Source organism: Nicotiana tabacum, chromosome 23 (assembly GCF_000715075.1).
Source record: "Nicotiana tabacum cultivar K326 chromosome 23, ASM71507v2, whole genome shotgun sequence".
NCBI classification, from domain to species: domain Eukaryota; kingdom Viridiplantae; phylum Streptophyta; class Magnoliopsida; order Solanales; family Solanaceae; genus Nicotiana; species Nicotiana tabacum.
In genome coordinates this window covers 15,832,221-15,851,703 of record NC_134102.1, presented here as the reverse complement: position 1 = coordinate 15,851,703, position 19,483 = coordinate 15,832,221, and the positions used below count along the sequence as shown (strand labels likewise).

Sequence of the window (19,483 nt, the reverse complement as noted above, 5' to 3'; positions counted from 1 at the left end):
CACGTGAATTTACTATTATTTTTGTCCAAACCTTATATATATTAAGAAATTTATTAAACTCGTATAAATATTTAACTGCAAACTTAGTTATTACTTGTATATCATAAACTTCAAATTCTGAATCAGTCTCTCCTTTTCAAACCCATAGCCAGCAAGAGGTCAAGGGTATTGATCGATATTTACTATTTCAATTATATTAGTAAGAAAAAACTAACAGTAACGCGGCATAGCAGCTATTAGTGACCAAAAATAGTTTTTCCACTCTTACCATCTACGTGTTTCCTTGCCTATAAATTAAGTCACTTAGGCATTCCTTTTCCATCATCTTCATTTCTACTTAGCCAAAATCATTCTGAATTTCTTGATAGTATAATACATCGTCTCTAAATGAATACTCCAACTCAATCTTTCGCAGCTATATTTTCTCTTCTTCTGCTTTCATGCATGCAATGCCATGCACAACTTTCGGCGACGTTCTATGATAATACTTGCCCTAATGCACTCAACACGATTCGTACCAGCATCAGGCAAGCAATTTCAAGTGAACGTCGCATGGCTGCTTCGCTCATTCGCCTTCATTTTCATGATTGCTTTGTTCAGGTTAATTTAAAGATTATTCGTAAATTATTTTTATTTTTCATGTATTTTAAAGTCAATTAATTAATAGTCGAAATGGTGTTATATTGGACGTCAATTTAGGGTTGTGATGCTTCGATCTTACTTGATGAGACCCCTTCGATCGAAAGTGAAAAGACTGCATTGCCAAATCTTGGGTCCGCAAGAGGTTTTGGAATCATAGAAGATGCAAAGAGAGAGGTGGAAAAGATTTGTCCCGAGGTGGTTTCATGTGCTGACATACTAACTGTTGCAGCTCGCGATGCATCAGCAGCTGTAAGTTCATATAATTTGTTTCTTAGAAGGAGTGTGTGTATATGTATATATATATATATATATATAGATATACAGTCAAACCTCTCTGTTACAATATTCTTATATAACAATCATTTACTATAAAATTCAAATTTTTCTTGGAACCGATTATTATGTTATGTTAGAATATATGTCCTCTGATCTATAACGGCACTTCACTATAGCAGCCAAAAAATATCGGAACAAACAAGACTGTTATAAAGAGGTTTGATTGTATATATAAATTCTAGACTACAATGAATAGAACAAGATATATTTTTTATCAACTTTGTGTAAGTTAAATTAATACTATATATATATAGTATTATACTATAACCAATTAATTGGTAATCCTAATGCAAGATTATGCTGGAAACAATAGCCGCTCAGATTTTCTGTTTACTTTCTTATTTCCTAGCTGGTATACATAGATTATACACACTGATTATACACGGCTATACAAATATTATACATGGATTATACATATATTATATATCCGTCGGTTATATTACTTTTAGTTTAAGAGGTTGAACGAGGGGCTATTTAAGTTAATTTTTCAAAATAATATCAGGTGGGAGGTCCATCATGGACAGTGAAACTCGGAAGAAGAGATTCAACAACTGCAAGTAAGACACTTGCAGAAACTGATCTCCCCGGTCCATTTGATCCTCTTAATAGGCTTATTTCTAGCTTTGCAAGCAAGGGACTTAGCATAAGAGATATGGTCGCTTTGTCAGGTAATTAATCAGGATATTAACATTTATAATTATCATTTAGAATTCGAAGGGGAGCCTTGGCGTAACTGGTAAAGTTGTTGCCATGTGATCAGGAGTTTATGAGTCCGAACCGTGGAAACGGCCTCTTACAGAAATGCAGTGTAAGGCTGTGTCCGGTAGACCCTTGTGGTCCGGTACTTCCCCGAACTCGCGCATAGCGGGAGCTTAATGCACCGAGCTGCCCTTTAATTTTATTATCATTTAGAATCCGAACAACCTTATAGCTAGGAAAACGAAGGAAATTAATTTTTGCTTTGATTTCCAGGGGCTCACACAATAGGCCAAGCACAATGTTTCCTATTTCGTGATCGGATAACGAAGGAAATTAATTTTTGCTTTGATTTCCAGGGGCTCACACAATAGGCCAAGCACAATGTTTCCTATTTCGTGATCGGATTTATGGCAATGGAACAGACATTGATGCTGGATTTGCAAGCACTAGAAAACGTCAATGTCCTCAAGAAGGAGAGAATGGAAATCTAGCACCTCTTGATTTGGTTACACCAAATCAATTCGATAACAATTACTTCAAAAATCTCATTCAAAAGAAAGGTCTTCTTCAATCAGATCAAGTCCTTTTCAATGGAGGATCGACAGATAATATTGTTTCTGAATACAGTAACAGCCCTCGAGCTTTCTCGTCTGACTTTGCTGCTGCTATGATCAAAATGGGAGATATTAGTCCCCTAACTGGTCAAAATGGGATCATAAGAAAAGTCTGTGGCAGTGTCAACTAGTTCTTAAATTCCACACTATTTCTATGTTTGGTTTTGTATTAATAAAGTATATTTGTATGTTTGATGAACTGAAGTGTAATCTCATTCATTCTATTTGTTTCTTTGATATGTAAACGTTGTTCTTATGCAAATAAAAAAGTTTTTGTGTCACGTTTGGTGCAATGCTTCATTGACTTTATTTTTTAAAGCTTTACTTATCGATATGTATACTTATTTCTCTTAAATAATGTAGTAGTCTAAGCTTTGAAACTTCAGAAGCTTGGTAGATGTGAGCAATTCCTTCTCTATGAAAAGACGGTGGAGATTCAGAACTTCAAAGTCATTGTGGGCAGAATTCCTTAGAATCAAATACTGTAGCTAACATAGTACATCTTGATGAATCTCATGATATGAGAAAGATCAACCAGGTTAGGATAGGCTACTCTCTGCACTTTGAAGAACTCCAACAACTGCCCGAATACCTAATAGAATTAATTCATTCTACTAAGTTGGGAGATCCTAACTATACTGATAATGTCGTTTGGATGCCCTCCACCACTGGTCTATTTACTACTTCATCAGCATGGCAAGCTATAAGACAGTCAAGAGGCATTACACCAATTCTGAAGGGAGTTTGGCACAAATACTTACCCTATAAAATGTCCTTTTTGATGTAGAGATTAATTAAGGGTAAATTACCTTTTGATGATATAATTTCTAGATTTAGACAGAATATTGTGTCAAGATGTAACTGTTGCAGGATACCACAAGTAGAGACCATGCAACATACTTTTATCAATGGACAGATGGCAAAAAATACATGGATACACTTTGGCGCACCACTGGGAATCAGATGGGAGGACAACACTATTTTGAATATTCTTAGCAACTGGTGGAGTTGTAAATCCAATAACAAGGTACTTCGGGTCGTTTACGGTCAAAATCGAGTTTACCCTTCGTACGACTAATCGAGATTAGAACATGATGGTCTGAGATTCATCATTGTAATATTGAGCCATGATGTGAAGTTAGGTTGTCGAGCTCGAGCCCCAGAGACTGATCAAGATCGAGATCGGCCAAGACAGAGCTCGAGACCCAGAGACCGATCAAAAATCGAGATCGGCCAAAATCGAGGTCGAACAAATAGAGACCAATCAAGATCGAGAACGAGCCAAGAAACAAAAAAGCCGTTATAGCCACAATTAGGGGGCGAATCTCGGCGCAAATCAAGGAGAGACTAATTAATTAATCTATCATGGGATCTCCACTATGTATTTTTAATTATATCCAAAATAGGATTTCTCCACTATATTATGGGTTGTTATCATTTGTAGAAGTGTGGTCAGATTCATTGAGATTCATAGAACATAAAGCAATATACTATCATTTTCTGACTTTGATATTTAGTCATATTGTTCTTCTATCAATCACTCTCCATTCAATTTGAAGGTGATAAAACTTGAAGGCTTAGACTAACTAATTCATTCGGTTTGCATTCATTTTCTTTTACATCTAATTTCGATATTTATTTACTTATTTTTCCCAATTTGTATCAAGTTATACCACGTATCCTTAGAACTACGTATAAATTCAATTGCTATCCATTTTTTGGGTAAACATAGGTAATCTTGAAAATCACCCCATTGTTATTTGTTGGGAATTGTAGAAGGCTAGATGTGCTTCAAGGTATGGAGGTATTAAGATTTCTTTTACAAGAGTTCAATTCCAGGTTCTTTCCCATTTGAGATGGGTGGTTTTTAAACATAACATTTCTATAGAGGGATTTCTCCAATGGCATAGTATATGTGATAAACTCATGGCCTTAACAACAAAGATTATATGTATTCCTGTAAGTTGGGAAAACCCTTTATTTGGTTGGGCCAAGCTTAAGGTAGCAAACAGGGTAATAATATGATTGGCGTTGGGGGCATTTTAAGAGATCACAGGGGTAATATGATTATAGCTTTCTCACAAAATTTGGGGAGTGGCACAAGTAATTTGGCAGAAGCTAAGGTTGCACTTCTAGGCCTACAGTGGTATCATTCTAATGGTTATGATAGAATTATCCTAGATTGTGATTCCAAACTAGTGATTGATATGTCGAATGATAATTTAAAATCCCTCTAGCACATGAACAACACTATTCGAAAGATACCACATCTCATTTTTCAACACAATACTACTATTAGACATTGTTACAGGGAGGCTAATAATATGGCGGACATACTTGCAAAATGGAGTCATGAGATTCATGAGGCTATAATCTTTAATAATAATTTTCCGGAGCAAGCCTTTGGTCACTACAAACTTGACAGAATACAGCTTCCTAACCTCACGCATAAAGTGGTCGAGAATATCTTTGTTGCTCGATGAATGCCTCTTTGGCCTGTTGCTATGACAAAATTGTTAGGGAATGAGTTATATGTCACAAGCTCTTTTGGTTATCTAGCACATATAAAAGATCCGTGGAACAAGTTTAACTTTGAATCTGATATCTGTACTAGGTAGATATTAAGATAGGTTTTATTTTGTATTTGGGGGTTAGTTTTATGTCCCCCTCCTCTTGTACTTTACTTTGATTATCAATAAACAAGGTAGGGATCAATGCGAAACCCTCCATCACCACGGAAGGTGAAAGTCCGGGTCGATGGATTAATTTTTTTTTTTTAAAAGTACATCTTAAGGAGCTTGAATCTCAGTTTTGGCATGATTTTGCGGAGTTTTGAGGTGATTTGAATTTTATTCAAAGTAGAAGATGAAACATGGGGAAAAAATGATGTGTATCATACTGTGTATCATTTATGTATCATATTTGTATCAAATATATATCACGTGTATATTCATGTATACTTCTGTGTGTGATACAAGTTTGATACATGTGTCAAAGAAGAATTTTTTGAACTCGATTTTAACTACGGATTTTGATATCAAATCAGCCTAAATCACCTCCAATCTTCCTCAAAATTTGTATATTGACTCATCTAACTCCTTTTAAGCGAAGCAAATTCACATTTTTTTCTGAGTCGATAAGATGATCCATGAAAACTGCATAATCACTGAAATATCTAGAATGTGCATTAGGCGACTGTTACTCGTAAGCTATGAGATTTCTCAAGATAGTCTCAGTATCATCAACGACGTGAAAACAAGGAATTTTCATCAATCCATTCTCGAATGTAATGTCAAATAAACTTGTGCTATCTTCAAGGTTGTCTTCCTCCAAACAAGTATAGACAGTTCCCACCTTTGCAAAATTAACTCCAGCTTCACAAAGCTCTGTTGCATTTGGCATAATGTCATGCCATATTAAGTGGTTACTATCTATTGCTATTTCTTTTGACTTAATTATTTGTAACAGATTCCCGCATAAGCTTTTCCCACAACGTTCGATTTCAATGCTAGGATTATTCCGAGTTAAGCTAGTTTTCATCTCTGAAGGGTGGCATGACATGTGTACTAATTGAAGTAAATGTTTGATATTTTTGGCATTACCTTCAGTCTCAACAAAGGATGCAGGAGTAATCTTTGGTAAGCAAGGAAGAAAGGTACACTTCACCATTATTATGAATGATGTTTGATCAACTTCCATTGTCATGTCATGAAGTTTGGCGAGGATAAAGAAAGGAAGTTGGTTTTCTAGTAACAACAAATCTCGACGTACTTGATTATCTATGCAACCTCCTCTGATAATTATGTCTTCTCCTGTTGGAATTATTCCACAACACTCTCGAATATACTCAACCACAAAACAACCATCAACCAATAACATCAGCAAAAATTCACCAATATTGTCACTATAAAAGTCATGTATATCATCATAACACTTACGCGCTTCATCCTTCAATTCTTCTATTTCTCTGATGCAACTTTCCACATCAATCCCTTCTTTCCTTCGGAAAAACCGTTGTAGGTACATCAGTTTGTACTTTTCAATCGACCGAAGTTCAGTATTGTGTTTATGGTAAGGGCCAATGGAGATCAACATTGGCTTATAAGAATTTGGATTTGATTCACTTAGCCCTGCACTTACTTTGAATATGGTAGTTGATTTGATAGACGAATTGTTGAAATCCTTAAAATTTTCATCATATATTTGCTTTGCAGATTTAATTGTTTGCAACCTTGATTGATCTTGACCATTTGTTTCCTCTATGTCGATTAAATAATCCACTTTCCTCCCTTCTTCTATCTGTACGTAATTAATGGAAAAGAATCAAAAAATTTAAGTATTACCTAGCTTATAAAGGATAGCATAAAAGTGAAGGACACAATGAAGGACACAACATATATAACTTCTTTCCTTAAAAGTCTTTTATGATATTCTTCCCCAGAATTTATATCACTTCTCTTCAAAATAAGGATAAATTGATATTTCCTTTATTGAATAGATAGATTATCACCGCGTGGATCGACATAACATTACATTAAGTTATTGTAAATATAGTAAGGCGAAGAACTGTTGTTCAGTGGATGTGATCTGTTGCGGAGAGCATTGACTTAAGATTTAAGGAGAGTAATTAGTTGACCCGATACAAATATTTATTTGGGGGTCGGTACATCTCTCATGCCTTATTACAAGTTTTTTCGTTTTAATTAATGCAAACTATGTCATTACTGAATGACCTAGACATGACCTTAGTAAACCGAATTAAAGAAGTATAGCTTGTTTTTGCGTGTGTGTGTGAGAGAGAGATAGTACCTCATTCTCTGTAGCTTCATTTACAGAAGTTTGATGAAGAAGTGGAATTTGATGATCCATTCGGGTAATCTCAATATGATGTGCCATTCTTCTAATTAATTCGATAATTTTCTTGAAACTGTAATTCCAACAGGAGAGAGAGAGAGATGAGTTAAGAGATGGAAACACAAGAGAGTAATATGTTATAGAGTGATAAATTGATAGTGACGAGTTATACAGCCAACTCCAATTATTTTGAGTTTACAGTATACGTAATAGTAGTTATTCCACTAAAAACTAATTTTGAAACAAAAAAGTATGAGTAGAAAGATGAACAAACGATCGCTACGAATAGTAATTTCCTCAAACATATAATTCTGTAGCTTGAGCTAACAAAGAATGGAAGGGGAAAAAAGGTAGCAAAGAATGTAATTAATTTATTGGGCAAATATAGAATGAGAAATGCAGAAGTACTTACTTGCCTCTTTGTTCCTCTTGCATGCGTTGTCCTGAATTAGGACGAGAAGGGGAAAGCAGAATTATAAGGGGAATGCGAATTTTCTTTTTATTGTGTAGAGACAATCGAAAGCCTTCTTTTTTAAAATAAAAAATAAATTGATTTCCTGCTCGGGTATACATTGGGACTCGATTACATCCGGATTTGTACCGAAAAATTGCACATTACGAGGTACAGAGGCGGATGTAGTGTTCTGGGAACGGGTTCAACTGAACTCATAACCTTCGACGCGGAATAAAAATATATATGTAAAATTTCATTAAAATTGCAAAAATAGCAGATATGAACTCATAACTTTAAAAATATAATAGGTTCAATGTTAAAAACCATAAAAGTTGAACACATAAGGTTTAAATTCTGGATCCGCCTCTGACGAGTTAAAGGGCTCTATAATAAAAACGATTTCATACTCAAGCTCTAACACGAGATCATTTATCACTCAACCATAATCCTGATTGATAAAAGTCAAAATTAATACCGTTGATGTTAAACGTGGGACGAAAAAGATGTGTAGAACCACAAATTGTTGTCTTTCTTTGACTCGTTCAATACCAGAACTTTCCCTGCAGCTAGCCAGCTACTACATTAATATTGCACTCATAAAATTGACTTCTTTTTCAAAATTTTGAAGTAAACGCTGCCTAGTTGGCACGTCCAAATTAATACTCTCCCGTTTTATTTTATTTTGGTCTACTTGCATAAAATTTAAAAATCTTAAATATACCATATTATTTATGTAGCTATAAAATTTTCAAAACTTATAGTTTTAATATATCATAGTAGTTGTGTTGCTATAAAAAAAATATTATATAAAATAGTGTCAAACAAAATAGAACAGAAAGAGTAGCTGACAATAATAATTGGGAACACCCGGTCCCAAACCAACTTAACTCTACGAGATTTGAGCCGACTCATTTGTCGATTATTTGCCATGTGCTGCATCTTTATGCCTCAAAGATCAATATTAGAGAAAATTATCAATCTGTATACTTGTTTCTCTTAAATAGTGGAGTCAGTTTTTGCCAAGATATGGGATAATACGGATATGTTGCTGTTGATGTAGTCGTCTAAGATTTGAAAATCATGAAAATTTCAGAGCCTCGAATTTTGAGACTGTGATTGTCCATCGATTACTATGTTATAAAATAATACTAATAATCTAGTAATCTTGCCCGCATATTCGTTGGTTTTTTTCCAGCTTTTCGAGCCATGTATACTACCTAATTGTCACTTTCATATATAATTAGATGAAAGGAATTTCTTGAAATATCTGAAACGGTATTCTGAACAAGAAATTTCCTAGTTGGTAGTTCAAATTAGGAAAAACAAACTTGAGGTTCATTCTCTTGAAGATAGGTAAAAGGTTATAGCATCATCTCTCAAATGGTTTGGTCAATACTAGTCAAATGGGATAGACATATTTCTAAGCTCAGAGGCCATTTTACATTTTACACACACACGCCACATTCTACACACACGACACGCCTATATATATATAGGCGCGCACACACTCAACCACCTGATCAGCCAGGAGACCGTCTTTAACTTCTCTATACATGGGGATCATGGGGAAAGTACTCCCAACGGAGCAAAGACAAGCTTCTATCGCTAATGTCATGCTTCCTTTGCTATGCCCCTCGCTTAGCCCCGCTCTTTGGTTTAGGATGGATCCGGACTAGAAGCGAAAATACCGTAAAAATGGCTTCAGACTTGGAGCTTAAAGTGCTTAGCTGATATCATAGGGAGAAGGGCAAAATATCTTTTCCGATGATCAGCCACACTGGCACTGAGACACAGTCCGGACTCCCACGGGGCAGCAGTGGGGAATCTTGAACAATGAGCGAAAGCCAGAGTTTTACAACCTGTGAAGTTACAACGCCCGCTTTTGTTAGCACATATCATTGGAATTTGAAACCAAAAGTTGTAATCAACCCATTATTTAACTATATAATAAGTGAAAGGTTCCTTGGACGACCAAGGGCATTGCGATAAATATAACTTTCTTTGGGGGCATTATGGTAATAGCGTAACCTTATTGACTTCCAAGTGCCCTACTTGAAACACAACGTGTGTTTATTAGCTTAGCTTTTCCTTTTGGTTCCTCTTTGCAATCTGAGAGAATTCTCAGTTGAAAAGAAGAAGAAATGATAACAGAGAGGTACACTAACCTTTTACCACTATGCTTTTGAAGCTGGGCAAGCGAAACAGCAATTTTAGCACCAACAGAGGCATTATTTTTCACGAGTGCAATATCTGAAACTTCATTAAAAAAACTCGAAAGATGGGACAAACTGAAAGAAATAATTTAATTCAGGTTGTACTGTAGAGATGATTAAAATAATTTATTGTGAAATTTTTCTTTCTCCACCTGGACTTGATGAATGATATGCAAACTAAAAATCATATAGCAACATCAGATAAAGGATACTTGAAGCCAGAGATGCTCCACCAGTAAGTTCGTTCACTCTTGCAAGCAAGAATGGAGTTTCAGCATTGCCAGTTATCTTCTTCTCTCTGAGGTTTGCAATTCCATCCCACCATTAATATGTCAGAAGTATGTGGAAAAGGCAATTAAGGTTCAAAGAACCATGTGCTTCCGTAAATAAGAGGCTTCAGCAGAATACTCACCGTGCTTCTTGGAGAGCTTGCTGTATTGCCGACTCAATCAAACTTCCAGAAGCAGAATGCTCCCGTGGAATGGGAAGTGCTATCAATATTCCACTCTTCCGCTCAAGTCTTATATTTGCGTCTGCAGTCAAAGTTAGAGAATACAAGAAAAAATGCTATAATTAATGAGTAAATGAATGATGGAAGGAATAGGTCTGGGGCTGCTTACCAATAACTCGAGCACAATGTTCTGGCGATTCTACACGAGCAGGTGCCTAAGTTTTATGTCAAAAGATAACCAATTAGAAAACATGATGTAATGTTCATTACAAATATAATTAAGAAAATATGATCTGGTGTTAACTGAAATTACATGAGACTGCTCATAAGTTATTCAAACATTCCAAAAGAAAAGAAGTGATCTATTCACCTATGCTAACTAATATGAAATCAGTTTCTTCTGAGCCTCCCATCATTCCCAATAGTCAAGGGAATGAAAATATTTGAAAAGGAAGAGAACCCACCTTTTGACCATGTTAGTGTTTGGTGTTGACAGACAGCACATTTCAGCAGGTAACAATGGTTGATTCCTTTTTCCTATACTTCACTCTTTCACAGTTCAGTATAACAATTTACTCTCTCCGTTTCATTTTATATGGAGGTGTTCACCGGGCGTTTGACCCATAAACTTTATATATATACCATACCAAAGGTAGTCTTAGAACTTGTGGTCTTAAATATGCCACGACGTTCCTATAGCTATAAGAGAATATCATTAGGGGTGAAATGAGAGGTTTAAAATTAAATAAAGTTTCCAAAAATAGAAATATGTCATTCTTTTTTGGACAAACCAAAAGAGTACTACATAAGAAACATATAGGTTAAGATGATATAAGAGTACTACACTCCACTTTGTTTGTTCAATGAAACTTCTAAACCACGCTAATTTTACAATTGCTCCCTTTTAAAGTGAGTATATAAAGATCTACTTATCAAGAGCCTGACAGGCAACTCTTGGAACATTGAGATATAATTATACTCCAGATACATTATAAGCTATATGGCTCACTCAGTTTACTTCTTTCTCCTCATTTATCCTTGGCCAAGTAGCAGAGAGGACATAATATATTATGGCATTTCCGTTCTTCGAAATGTTAGTTTCCAAAATCAAATCCAGAAATAGGCTTCTAGGTTTGAGAATGTGACGACATTTCCCAAAACATTGCTGACTATGCTCCATTCTTTACACCTTTTGTGAGTATAGGGAATTTGGTTTCAAGGTTTTAACCTGAAAAGGGGGTTACTTGTAATATACAGAACAGATGCCAGAAGAGGGATGTAAAAGTGCATTTTGCTCCAAGTTAAAAAGGTTTCAACAGAGATTAATACCTTGGAAACTTTTTCCATCAGGAGAATGTATCATAAATTGCTTGGTGAGTTTCAGAAGGTGCCCTGGAGGAGGATCATATGCAACAATTTTGGTGCTCCTAAATGGATTTTTATACTGAGAATAGCGGCATGGGAAGATTGCATACCAAAGATAGGTTGGCTAAGTGGGGAATAAGTATTAACCAAGAATGTTCCTTGTGCTCTTCGGAATTAGAGACTACCTCTCATCTATTCTTTCAGTGTCCATTTTCTGCAAACATATGGAACAACATTCTGCAATGGCAAGGGATTATGACCAATTGGATGGCAAGAAGAACTGCAGTGGATGATGACCAATTGCAAAGGGAAAACTGCCAGTGATCATATACTCAGAATGGCTATAGCTGGCACTGTGTATCGTCTTTGGAAAGAAAGAAATTTGAGAATTTTCAAGGGAAAAAGCAGGAGTACCGAGCATATCATCAAAACTATTGTTCAGGAGATCTTCTATCGGGGCCAGTCAAAACCTAAGATAGCGAAGAAGTTGCAAACCCTGAATTTTTATCCTATTCAGTGTTTAGCCAGGGTCTGAAGTTGAGGAGAGAACGTTGTGTTCTGCTGAAACTGTAATGTAGTTCTGCATTTTTTTTTTTCGTTGTAATACTTCCAGTTGGTTAATAAAAAATTTTATTTTCCAAAAAAAAAAAAGGTTTCTACAGATAATCATTGAACAATCTTTTTGAAGCTCCTCTCTTACAGTTGGATCTTAGTGCATCCATGTCCTCTTTTATGCCTTGTGGAACAAATGTTGTACTAATGTAAAAACATCTTCTTTTCTTTGAGTGGAACAGTTGGAAAGGGATCTATATGATGGGTACATATAACATAGGGTTAATAACAAGATGTGAACCTTGCAGCCACTGGTTTGTGTGAAGAAAGCAGGGAACTCATCGGTTTTATATGCTGCAACAGTAACTCTTTGAGTTTCCTGTAGGTCACGATAGAAAAAGAAAGGGTTGAATTTCCATGTCATCCATTATCATGTATAAGAGATCTGAAGTAAAATAAGAATGTTGGTACAAACCAAATATTCAAGTGTTCGGGGAATATCTAGTATCGATTTTACACCAGCAGAGATCACAGCCACAGGAATATTTCCAAGCTCGGTAAGATCAGAAGAAATATCCAATGCTGTAAAAATAAATCCATAAGAACTACTCAAACATAATAAATAAAAAAATAAATGCGAACAAGAAAAGAAAAGTTGAAAGCTAAAGAAGTGCTTATTTCATTACGAAAATGTTTGCTACCTTAAACAAAAAATGCTTGAAGAGAGCTCTAAATGACAACCATGTAGAGATCGGGTTTATTAGAAGCAGCCTAATAATCCCACAATATAAGGAGACAACATTCCATTGTGGGACACTCTAACTCCCTGCATGCACAGACCCGGACATCTAGAGCGTGGATAGCAATAATATGGGGGCCAACATCGGATAAACCAAGAATAGAGATAAAACTGTCTTTGATACCATGTGAGAAATAAAGACACATGAGAAATGAAGAATGTTAAGAAAATGGACCATGGCTCTATCCCAACCCCTTAAAGGCTAGCTTATAAGGTGAGAATTGTCAAAACCATGGAAGGAGATAACAGTTCTCTCAACCTATGACACTCTTACACCCCTCCTAGCAGACCAGGTCTAGACATTTGGAGCACGGGAAACAAGTAAAGCAAGAATAGGGATGGCACTTACTTTGATATCATGTTAAGAAAATGAACTTTGATCTTAACTCGACCTCAAAAGCTAGCTTATAAGGTAAGAATTGCCCAAGATCATTTAAGTAGCAAACAGTTCATAGTGATGGAGACATTCTAAGCACCTCATATTAACCAGGTCCGTAGATCTAGAGCCATTTACATAAGTTGAAAATCATTATATTTGGAGCTAATCAGCAAGATAATCATCTGAAAAAGCTCTACATTGCTCCTGGTAATAGGTTGGAGCTGAACACCCTCGCTTAGTGCAACTCATGCTTTATTCATATTGATGATACTGCTGATCACTTACCAGTCTGTACACTAAAATGTCCTTGACATGCATCTTGTTCTCCATTCTTGATTTTTATTTATCAAACAAATACTTGTTTGCCAACTATTGTCAACAAATGATCAACGTAATTTGGCAAGCTATCATTCTAATTAAAAATCAGATGCTACCAAGCAAAATGCATAATTCTAGCATCACCACATAGACAAAGCACATATATAAGCATTGATTTACTCACTGTTCTCTCCATGTCTATGAACTCCTCCAATACCACCGGTCACAAATATTGGAATACCAACCTACAAGATAGGGAAGATACTTTTGACAAAAGATCCAGATGAATCAGAAGAAAACAAGCAATATACTAGAGAAATCCAATATGAATGCAGTCATCACCATTGAAGCAAGATACATTGTTGCAGAGACAGTAGTTGCTCCATTCTCCCTGCCTGCCATCTAGAAAAAAATACAAGAAACAGTAACTTAGAAAAAACTTAATTTGACAGCTTTGTGGCGGCTTCCCAAGAATATTTGTAGGATCCTGGAAGATATCCAAACATATGCTTCGGACTTTTTGAAAGGGAACACTTAGAGATGATGCATATATCTAGCCTTCTATGGCTTAAACACATGGAAAACAGATGCCGGTCAGAGACGAAAGGTAGAACCAAATATAACAATGTCCAGAAGATTGCACACCTTTGAGTACTTAATAATAGACATCAATAGTGCAAAATCAAAAAAGAGTGCGGCATCATCATTTGTTCTTGGTTCTTTCCACCCTACTAATTATAATTTTTAGCAACAGCACACATCACAATTCCACTCCAATTAAAAGACCAACAATATTATTCTTTCACTCTTTAAACCAAAACAAGAATATTATAATCCCATCAAGGATGGAATTTTATGAGATTTCATTAAGGTGGTTTGTTCATAAATGGTGATGATAATCATGTCCATTGCTGTGATTAACTACAGATAAATTCCTTGTAAGCTTATATGACAAGAGAAGTAAGTTTTTAGTAGGGGGCAGGCAAATTGTCATAGTTATATGGGTGAACTTATATTGAAGGCTTGCTGTAAGTTTGAGGGGGAAATATTTATAAGTGCAATCTTGAAGAAAAATACTTCACAGGAATTAAAGCAATCTTATCGTAGGTGGAGGTTAGTGGTGCATGGTTGGGAGAGCATGTCTAAGAAGAGAAGGAGATTCTAGTGAATCGCGAACAAAATCCAGGCTTCTGGAATTGATGCCTTCAGGACAAAACCATACAAGCGAATGATCAATTCTCTTTCAATGTCAAGGCTCACACACTAATTAACAAGTGAGACGGCTCAAGCGGTTTGTGTGAAGAGCTTTTTCGTCATCTTTTGGTATGTTTCTGAAAGGAACAATGAAGTAAAAAGGTTTTAAAGTAAATAAGTAAACCTTCTTTTTAATTTAAAAGTCACGCTTTCCTCAAAATACTTAAAAATGTGGTAAAGGGAGGAATAATCAATAATAAAACGTTTTGTTATAATATGAGAAATGTCTTCCTAGAAATATTTAGAACTGTAAAATGGGAGTGTAAAACAAACATAGGATAGTGCAAGCTCTGATGAAGTATATTTGTAAACTTATATAGTCATCATCAAGACACTCATAATTCTGCCAGCATACATTACAAAACAAGCTATCTGTGGCATACTATTTTCTCTAGGTCCATGAGGCTTTTTCATGTCACAACTCGAGATACACACACACATAAAAAAAAAGCACGCACACACAGAGTCAAAATTTATTCCTAGAGCTTGTGATATTAAGTTTCAGCAGTCAAAACAAATATTTTAACAAATATAATAAAGGCAAACAAGATATAATTGCCCAAGCAACATCACGTAGTTTGGAATTGACTTACAACAACTGCAATGTCTCTACTAGCAGTTTTTCGAGCTTTGCTACCAAGACGTGCTAGAATCTCTAGTTCTTCTGTAGTCAAGCCTACCATAAAGAATATAATTCATGGTTAAAATATTTTACATGCTACTATGATTTTCCCAGTTAAAAGAAAGTTAGCACAAGAATAACACAACTCAGAAATAGCGTAAGGTCATGCAAGTATTTCAAGTTTTTTCATGTCAGAAGTTCACAGACTTTGAGCCAAGAGTACCAGATTAAATTTGACGAGCAGATGATGATCGGTACCAATGGCTATTAGTTAGTAATGATGTCGATATTCTGGAGATGCCGTGTTCATTTTTTACATTTCCTCACAATGTGTAAGTTTAACAAATAAGTTTGATATCAAAGATTCAAAGCTGCTGTAGAACATGAAGTTTCTGAAATTAGTTAAGTACAAGATGCCAAGATGGATATGGTTTCATGGCCGAGAAGAGTAGATGCTCTAAAAAAGGTCACTTTCCATGCCAAATTGCTCATCTTCACATTTCATTTCAAAAAAATTCCACTCCATTTCAAATTGTTCATGTTCACATTAACATTCAGAGAAACCTTCCAAGTAAATTTTTTATGAAGAAATTGGGAAGGTCAAAACTTTGAGACAACTCTCAGATACTCATGGAATATGCATCAGCCATATGCCAGTGCTGGAATATGATAGAGCATTGAAGCCAATGTACATTAATGTAGCAGCGTATATTTTGAAGACACACTAGTACTTTGTAAAAAATCCATTTCTATCATAAGAGAAAGATATTAGAGTTGATCAATCATCAATTCAATTGAGCTACCAAAAGTCAAAATTTAGCATGAGTATGGAGTAAATCGATAACCAGATAAAACATATACAACTTAGTCTCTATTGATAGTTACGATGCATATCAAGAAGCTAAGAACAAAGAGGTGATGTTTATTGCAGATTACTGTTACTCGAGCACAAGCAGACTGCCACGAGGTCCTTGAACACTTTAGGGAGAGATGTGATGAACTTAGCATCCTAGAGATCAATCCCACTTTTGTGTCAAAGTACCTCCAACCAAGAAATGAGAAAAGAAGAAAGAATGGTATAAAGAAAAAAGAGGGGGGAAAGCCTCAAATGAACACCTATGCATGGTACGCCATCCAGAATAGCGATAGTTGCAGGTACAGCTCCATTCTCCCTCACAATGACCTCCAACTCTTTGGCTGTCTCAAAATTCTGAGGATAAGGCATTCCTGGAAACAGAAAGAAAAGCCATAGTTGGAGCTACTATTAATAAAACATAAATGAGAAAGTATTACATGTAAGGTTAAGTAAGGCTAACTACTGAAATGCATTGTTGCACGGTCTAAGTCTTAATCTCAGTCTGTCACGCGCAGTAAGGCCACAGTTGACAATGCAAGACATTGATCATACAGGTAACACCTTATTTTCACTATATAAATGTGACGTGGAACTCTCCATCTTTTATTTTCCTATTTTATTTGGGAGAGCAGGGTACAGGGAGGAAGAATCAATATCAGGGGCGGACCTAGTGCATAAACGGTGGATTCATCTGAACTACAGCTTTTAGCTATGACCTTTTGTAATGTGTGTGTGTGTGTGAGTGTCCATTAAAGTTGGTATTTGTGTGTGTGTGTGTGTGTGTGTGTGTGTGTGTGTGTGAGAGAGAGAGAGAGAGAGAGAGAGAGAGAGAGAGAGAGAGAGAGAGAGAGAGAGAGAGAGAGAGAGAGAGAGAGAGAGAGAGAGAGAGAGAGAGAGTGAAGTGTCCATTAAAGTTGGTATTTTAATAAAAGAGTGCTTCAAGGGAGCAGTGGGTGCAAAGACATTTTCTCCTCAAGCCAGTTAAAATTCTGAATCCACCGGCTTTTCATCCTGCGTCCGCCCCGCATGGAGATCAAGTAAATTTTATTTCTAAAATTAGTTTAACAACATTATTTCTCATCTATATTTCCATTACATATTTTTTTTCTACTCCCTAGCGAAGTACAATATTATATATATAAATAAATATATATATATATATATATATTTTGGAAGTAAAAATATTATATTCACTAACACAAGCTTTGGATTGTAATAACAATTAAACACAAGGTTTTTGCCTGCGGCAGGATTCAAACCCGTAACGTGCCCCCAGCCCACACATCACAAGCTGCACTCTTACCACTAGTACGAATTACTACGACATAATTCCCTTCATTAGTACTAGTAACATATAGACAATATAAGCAGACGATTTAATTGAGCAATGAGGTCAAAATTTTCATGTACCATGAGATATTATGGTGGATTCGAGTGCAACAATTGGGCTGCCAATTTTTAGTGCTTCTGATACCTCAGGTGATATCTTAATCCACTCCAACTTTTGACCATCAGATCCAGCCTATAAAGCGTGAGAAAGAATTAACCATCAGGAAAAAATAGCATTTTTCCGACAACTAAAATTGGACAAATTTTCTTAGAAATTAAGGCATTGATAATTTGATTAGTAATTAACAATCTCGGAACTTGCTTTTGAATTGCAAAAAGGATAATTGTTAGTAAGAAAGAGTGATTTTTAGAGCTACCTTAGAGGCAGAAACTGATGAAATGAAGTGTCCATTTTGGTAAAGATATAACCAGAAATATAAGTTCATTGTTCGCAAAAAATAGCTTTCCATAAATGAAACTGGACAAACTTTCTTAGATATTAAGGTATTTGTAATTTGATTAGTATTTCAACATCACAATCCTGCTTTTGAATTGCAAAAGGAAAAAAAAAAAAAAAAAAAGGTAATCAAGTAGTAAGACAGTGTGATTTTTAGTGGTACCTTAGAGGCAAAAGCTGCTGAAGTTAAGTGTCGAGTGAGGATTTCGAGCCTAGAATTAGCGGAAGAAGCCATGAATCAGTTTTGATTTCTCAGTAAAATTCACAGGGTAGAGGGCAGGTAGCGTCGCTAGGTTTTTTGTTGCCTGTGAAGCCGTGGTGAATGCGACTTATAACTCGCATTTGGTGAATGCGACTTATAACTCGCATTTAACCTCCCCAACCAGGGTAAAGTTCGATAGAAAATGATAAATGACTCCTTAGCAGTTTTGTCCAATAATTTTGTCAAATGTGAGCTTTTTAATCTTCGTCTCATATTTAATAAATTTTAATTATTAGTTTAAAAAACATAATGTCAATATATCTTGAGGAAAAAAATTATATATTAACAAAAGAAAATAAACAAGTCAAATCATCTATATCTATATATCTATATATCTATATATCTATATCTATATATATAATAAAAGGAGAGGCAAAAGCACACTATTAAGACAAGTGGCATAACCACAAAAAGATAAGTGGCATTATTAAGACAAAACAAACTACCTTTTTAACTAAAACAAATCTTTTTAAATTTTGAATTAATTGGTTACTCTATTTGAATTAATAAATAGAGATATCTTATAATTAGTTATATTAAAAAATCGAAAATATAAAAAATTATCTATCTATATCTATCTTCTATCTATATATAATAAAAGGAGAGGCAAAAGCATATTATTTTAAAATTATTTTAAATAAAAAACTAAATTGAAAAAAATAAAAAATTGCAAATTCAAATTTGGGAGTAGTTTCAAGTTGGAGTTTTAAGACAAAATAAACTACCTTTCTAACTAAAAAATCTTTTGAATTTTAAATTTTGAATTAATTGGTTACTCTATTTGAATTAATAAATATAGATATCTTATAATTAGCTATAATAAAAGTCTATATATCTATATATATCTATATCTATATATATAATAAAAGGAGAGGCAAAAGCACACTATTAAGACAAGTGGCATAACCACAAAAAGATAAGTGGCATTATTAAGACAAAACAAACTACCTTTTTAACTAAAACAAATCTTTTTAAATTTTGAATTAATTGGTTACTCTATTTGAATTAATAAATAGAGATATCTTAT

General features: G+C 35.1%; 3 protein-coding genes across 3 annotated transcripts; 1 reads left to right on the top strand and 2 right to left on the bottom strand.

Annotated features, from left to right (window-relative positions):
* The first annotated feature begins 316 nt into the window (after positions 1-316).
* Positions 317-2,560, top strand: LOC142177463 (lignin-forming anionic peroxidase-like). The gene is made up of 4 exons (XM_075246236.1): positions 317-600; positions 700-891; positions 1,481-1,646; positions 2,034-2,560. Exons 1-4 carry the CDS (start codon positions 388-390, stop codon positions 2,420-2,422), a joined length of 960 nt encoding a protein of 319 aa, XP_075102337.1. The 5' UTR covers positions 317-387; the 3' UTR covers positions 2,423-2,560.
* Positions 2,561-4,794: 2,234 nt separating this feature from the next.
* On the bottom strand, positions 4,795-7,882 carry LOC107823839 (putative UPF0481 protein At3g02645). The gene is made up of 3 exons (XM_016650540.2): positions 7,558-7,882; positions 7,101-7,218; positions 4,795-6,590 (listed from the first exon to the last, which is right to left on the bottom strand). Exons 1-3 carry the CDS (start codon positions 7,716-7,718, stop codon positions 5,490-5,492), a joined length of 1,380 nt encoding a protein of 459 aa, XP_016506026.2. The 5' UTR covers positions 7,719-7,882; the 3' UTR covers positions 4,795-5,489.
* Positions 7,883-8,915: 1,033 nt separating this feature from the next.
* Positions 8,916-18,531, bottom strand: LOC107823838 (pseudouridine-5'-phosphate glycosidase). The gene is made up of 13 exons (XM_016650539.2): positions 18,358-18,531; positions 17,819-17,930; positions 16,669-16,779; positions 15,524-15,606; positions 14,019-14,078; positions 13,861-13,921; positions 12,656-12,762; positions 12,482-12,559; positions 10,433-10,478; positions 10,225-10,345; positions 10,025-10,110; positions 9,765-9,849; positions 8,916-9,458 (listed from the first exon to the last, which is right to left on the bottom strand). The coding sequence occupies exons 1-13, from the start codon at positions 18,427-18,429 to the stop codon at positions 9,452-9,454; spliced, it is 1,029 nt and encodes a 342-aa protein (XP_016506025.1). The 5' UTR covers positions 18,430-18,531; the 3' UTR covers positions 8,916-9,451.
* Positions 18,532-19,483: the final 952 nt, after the last annotated feature.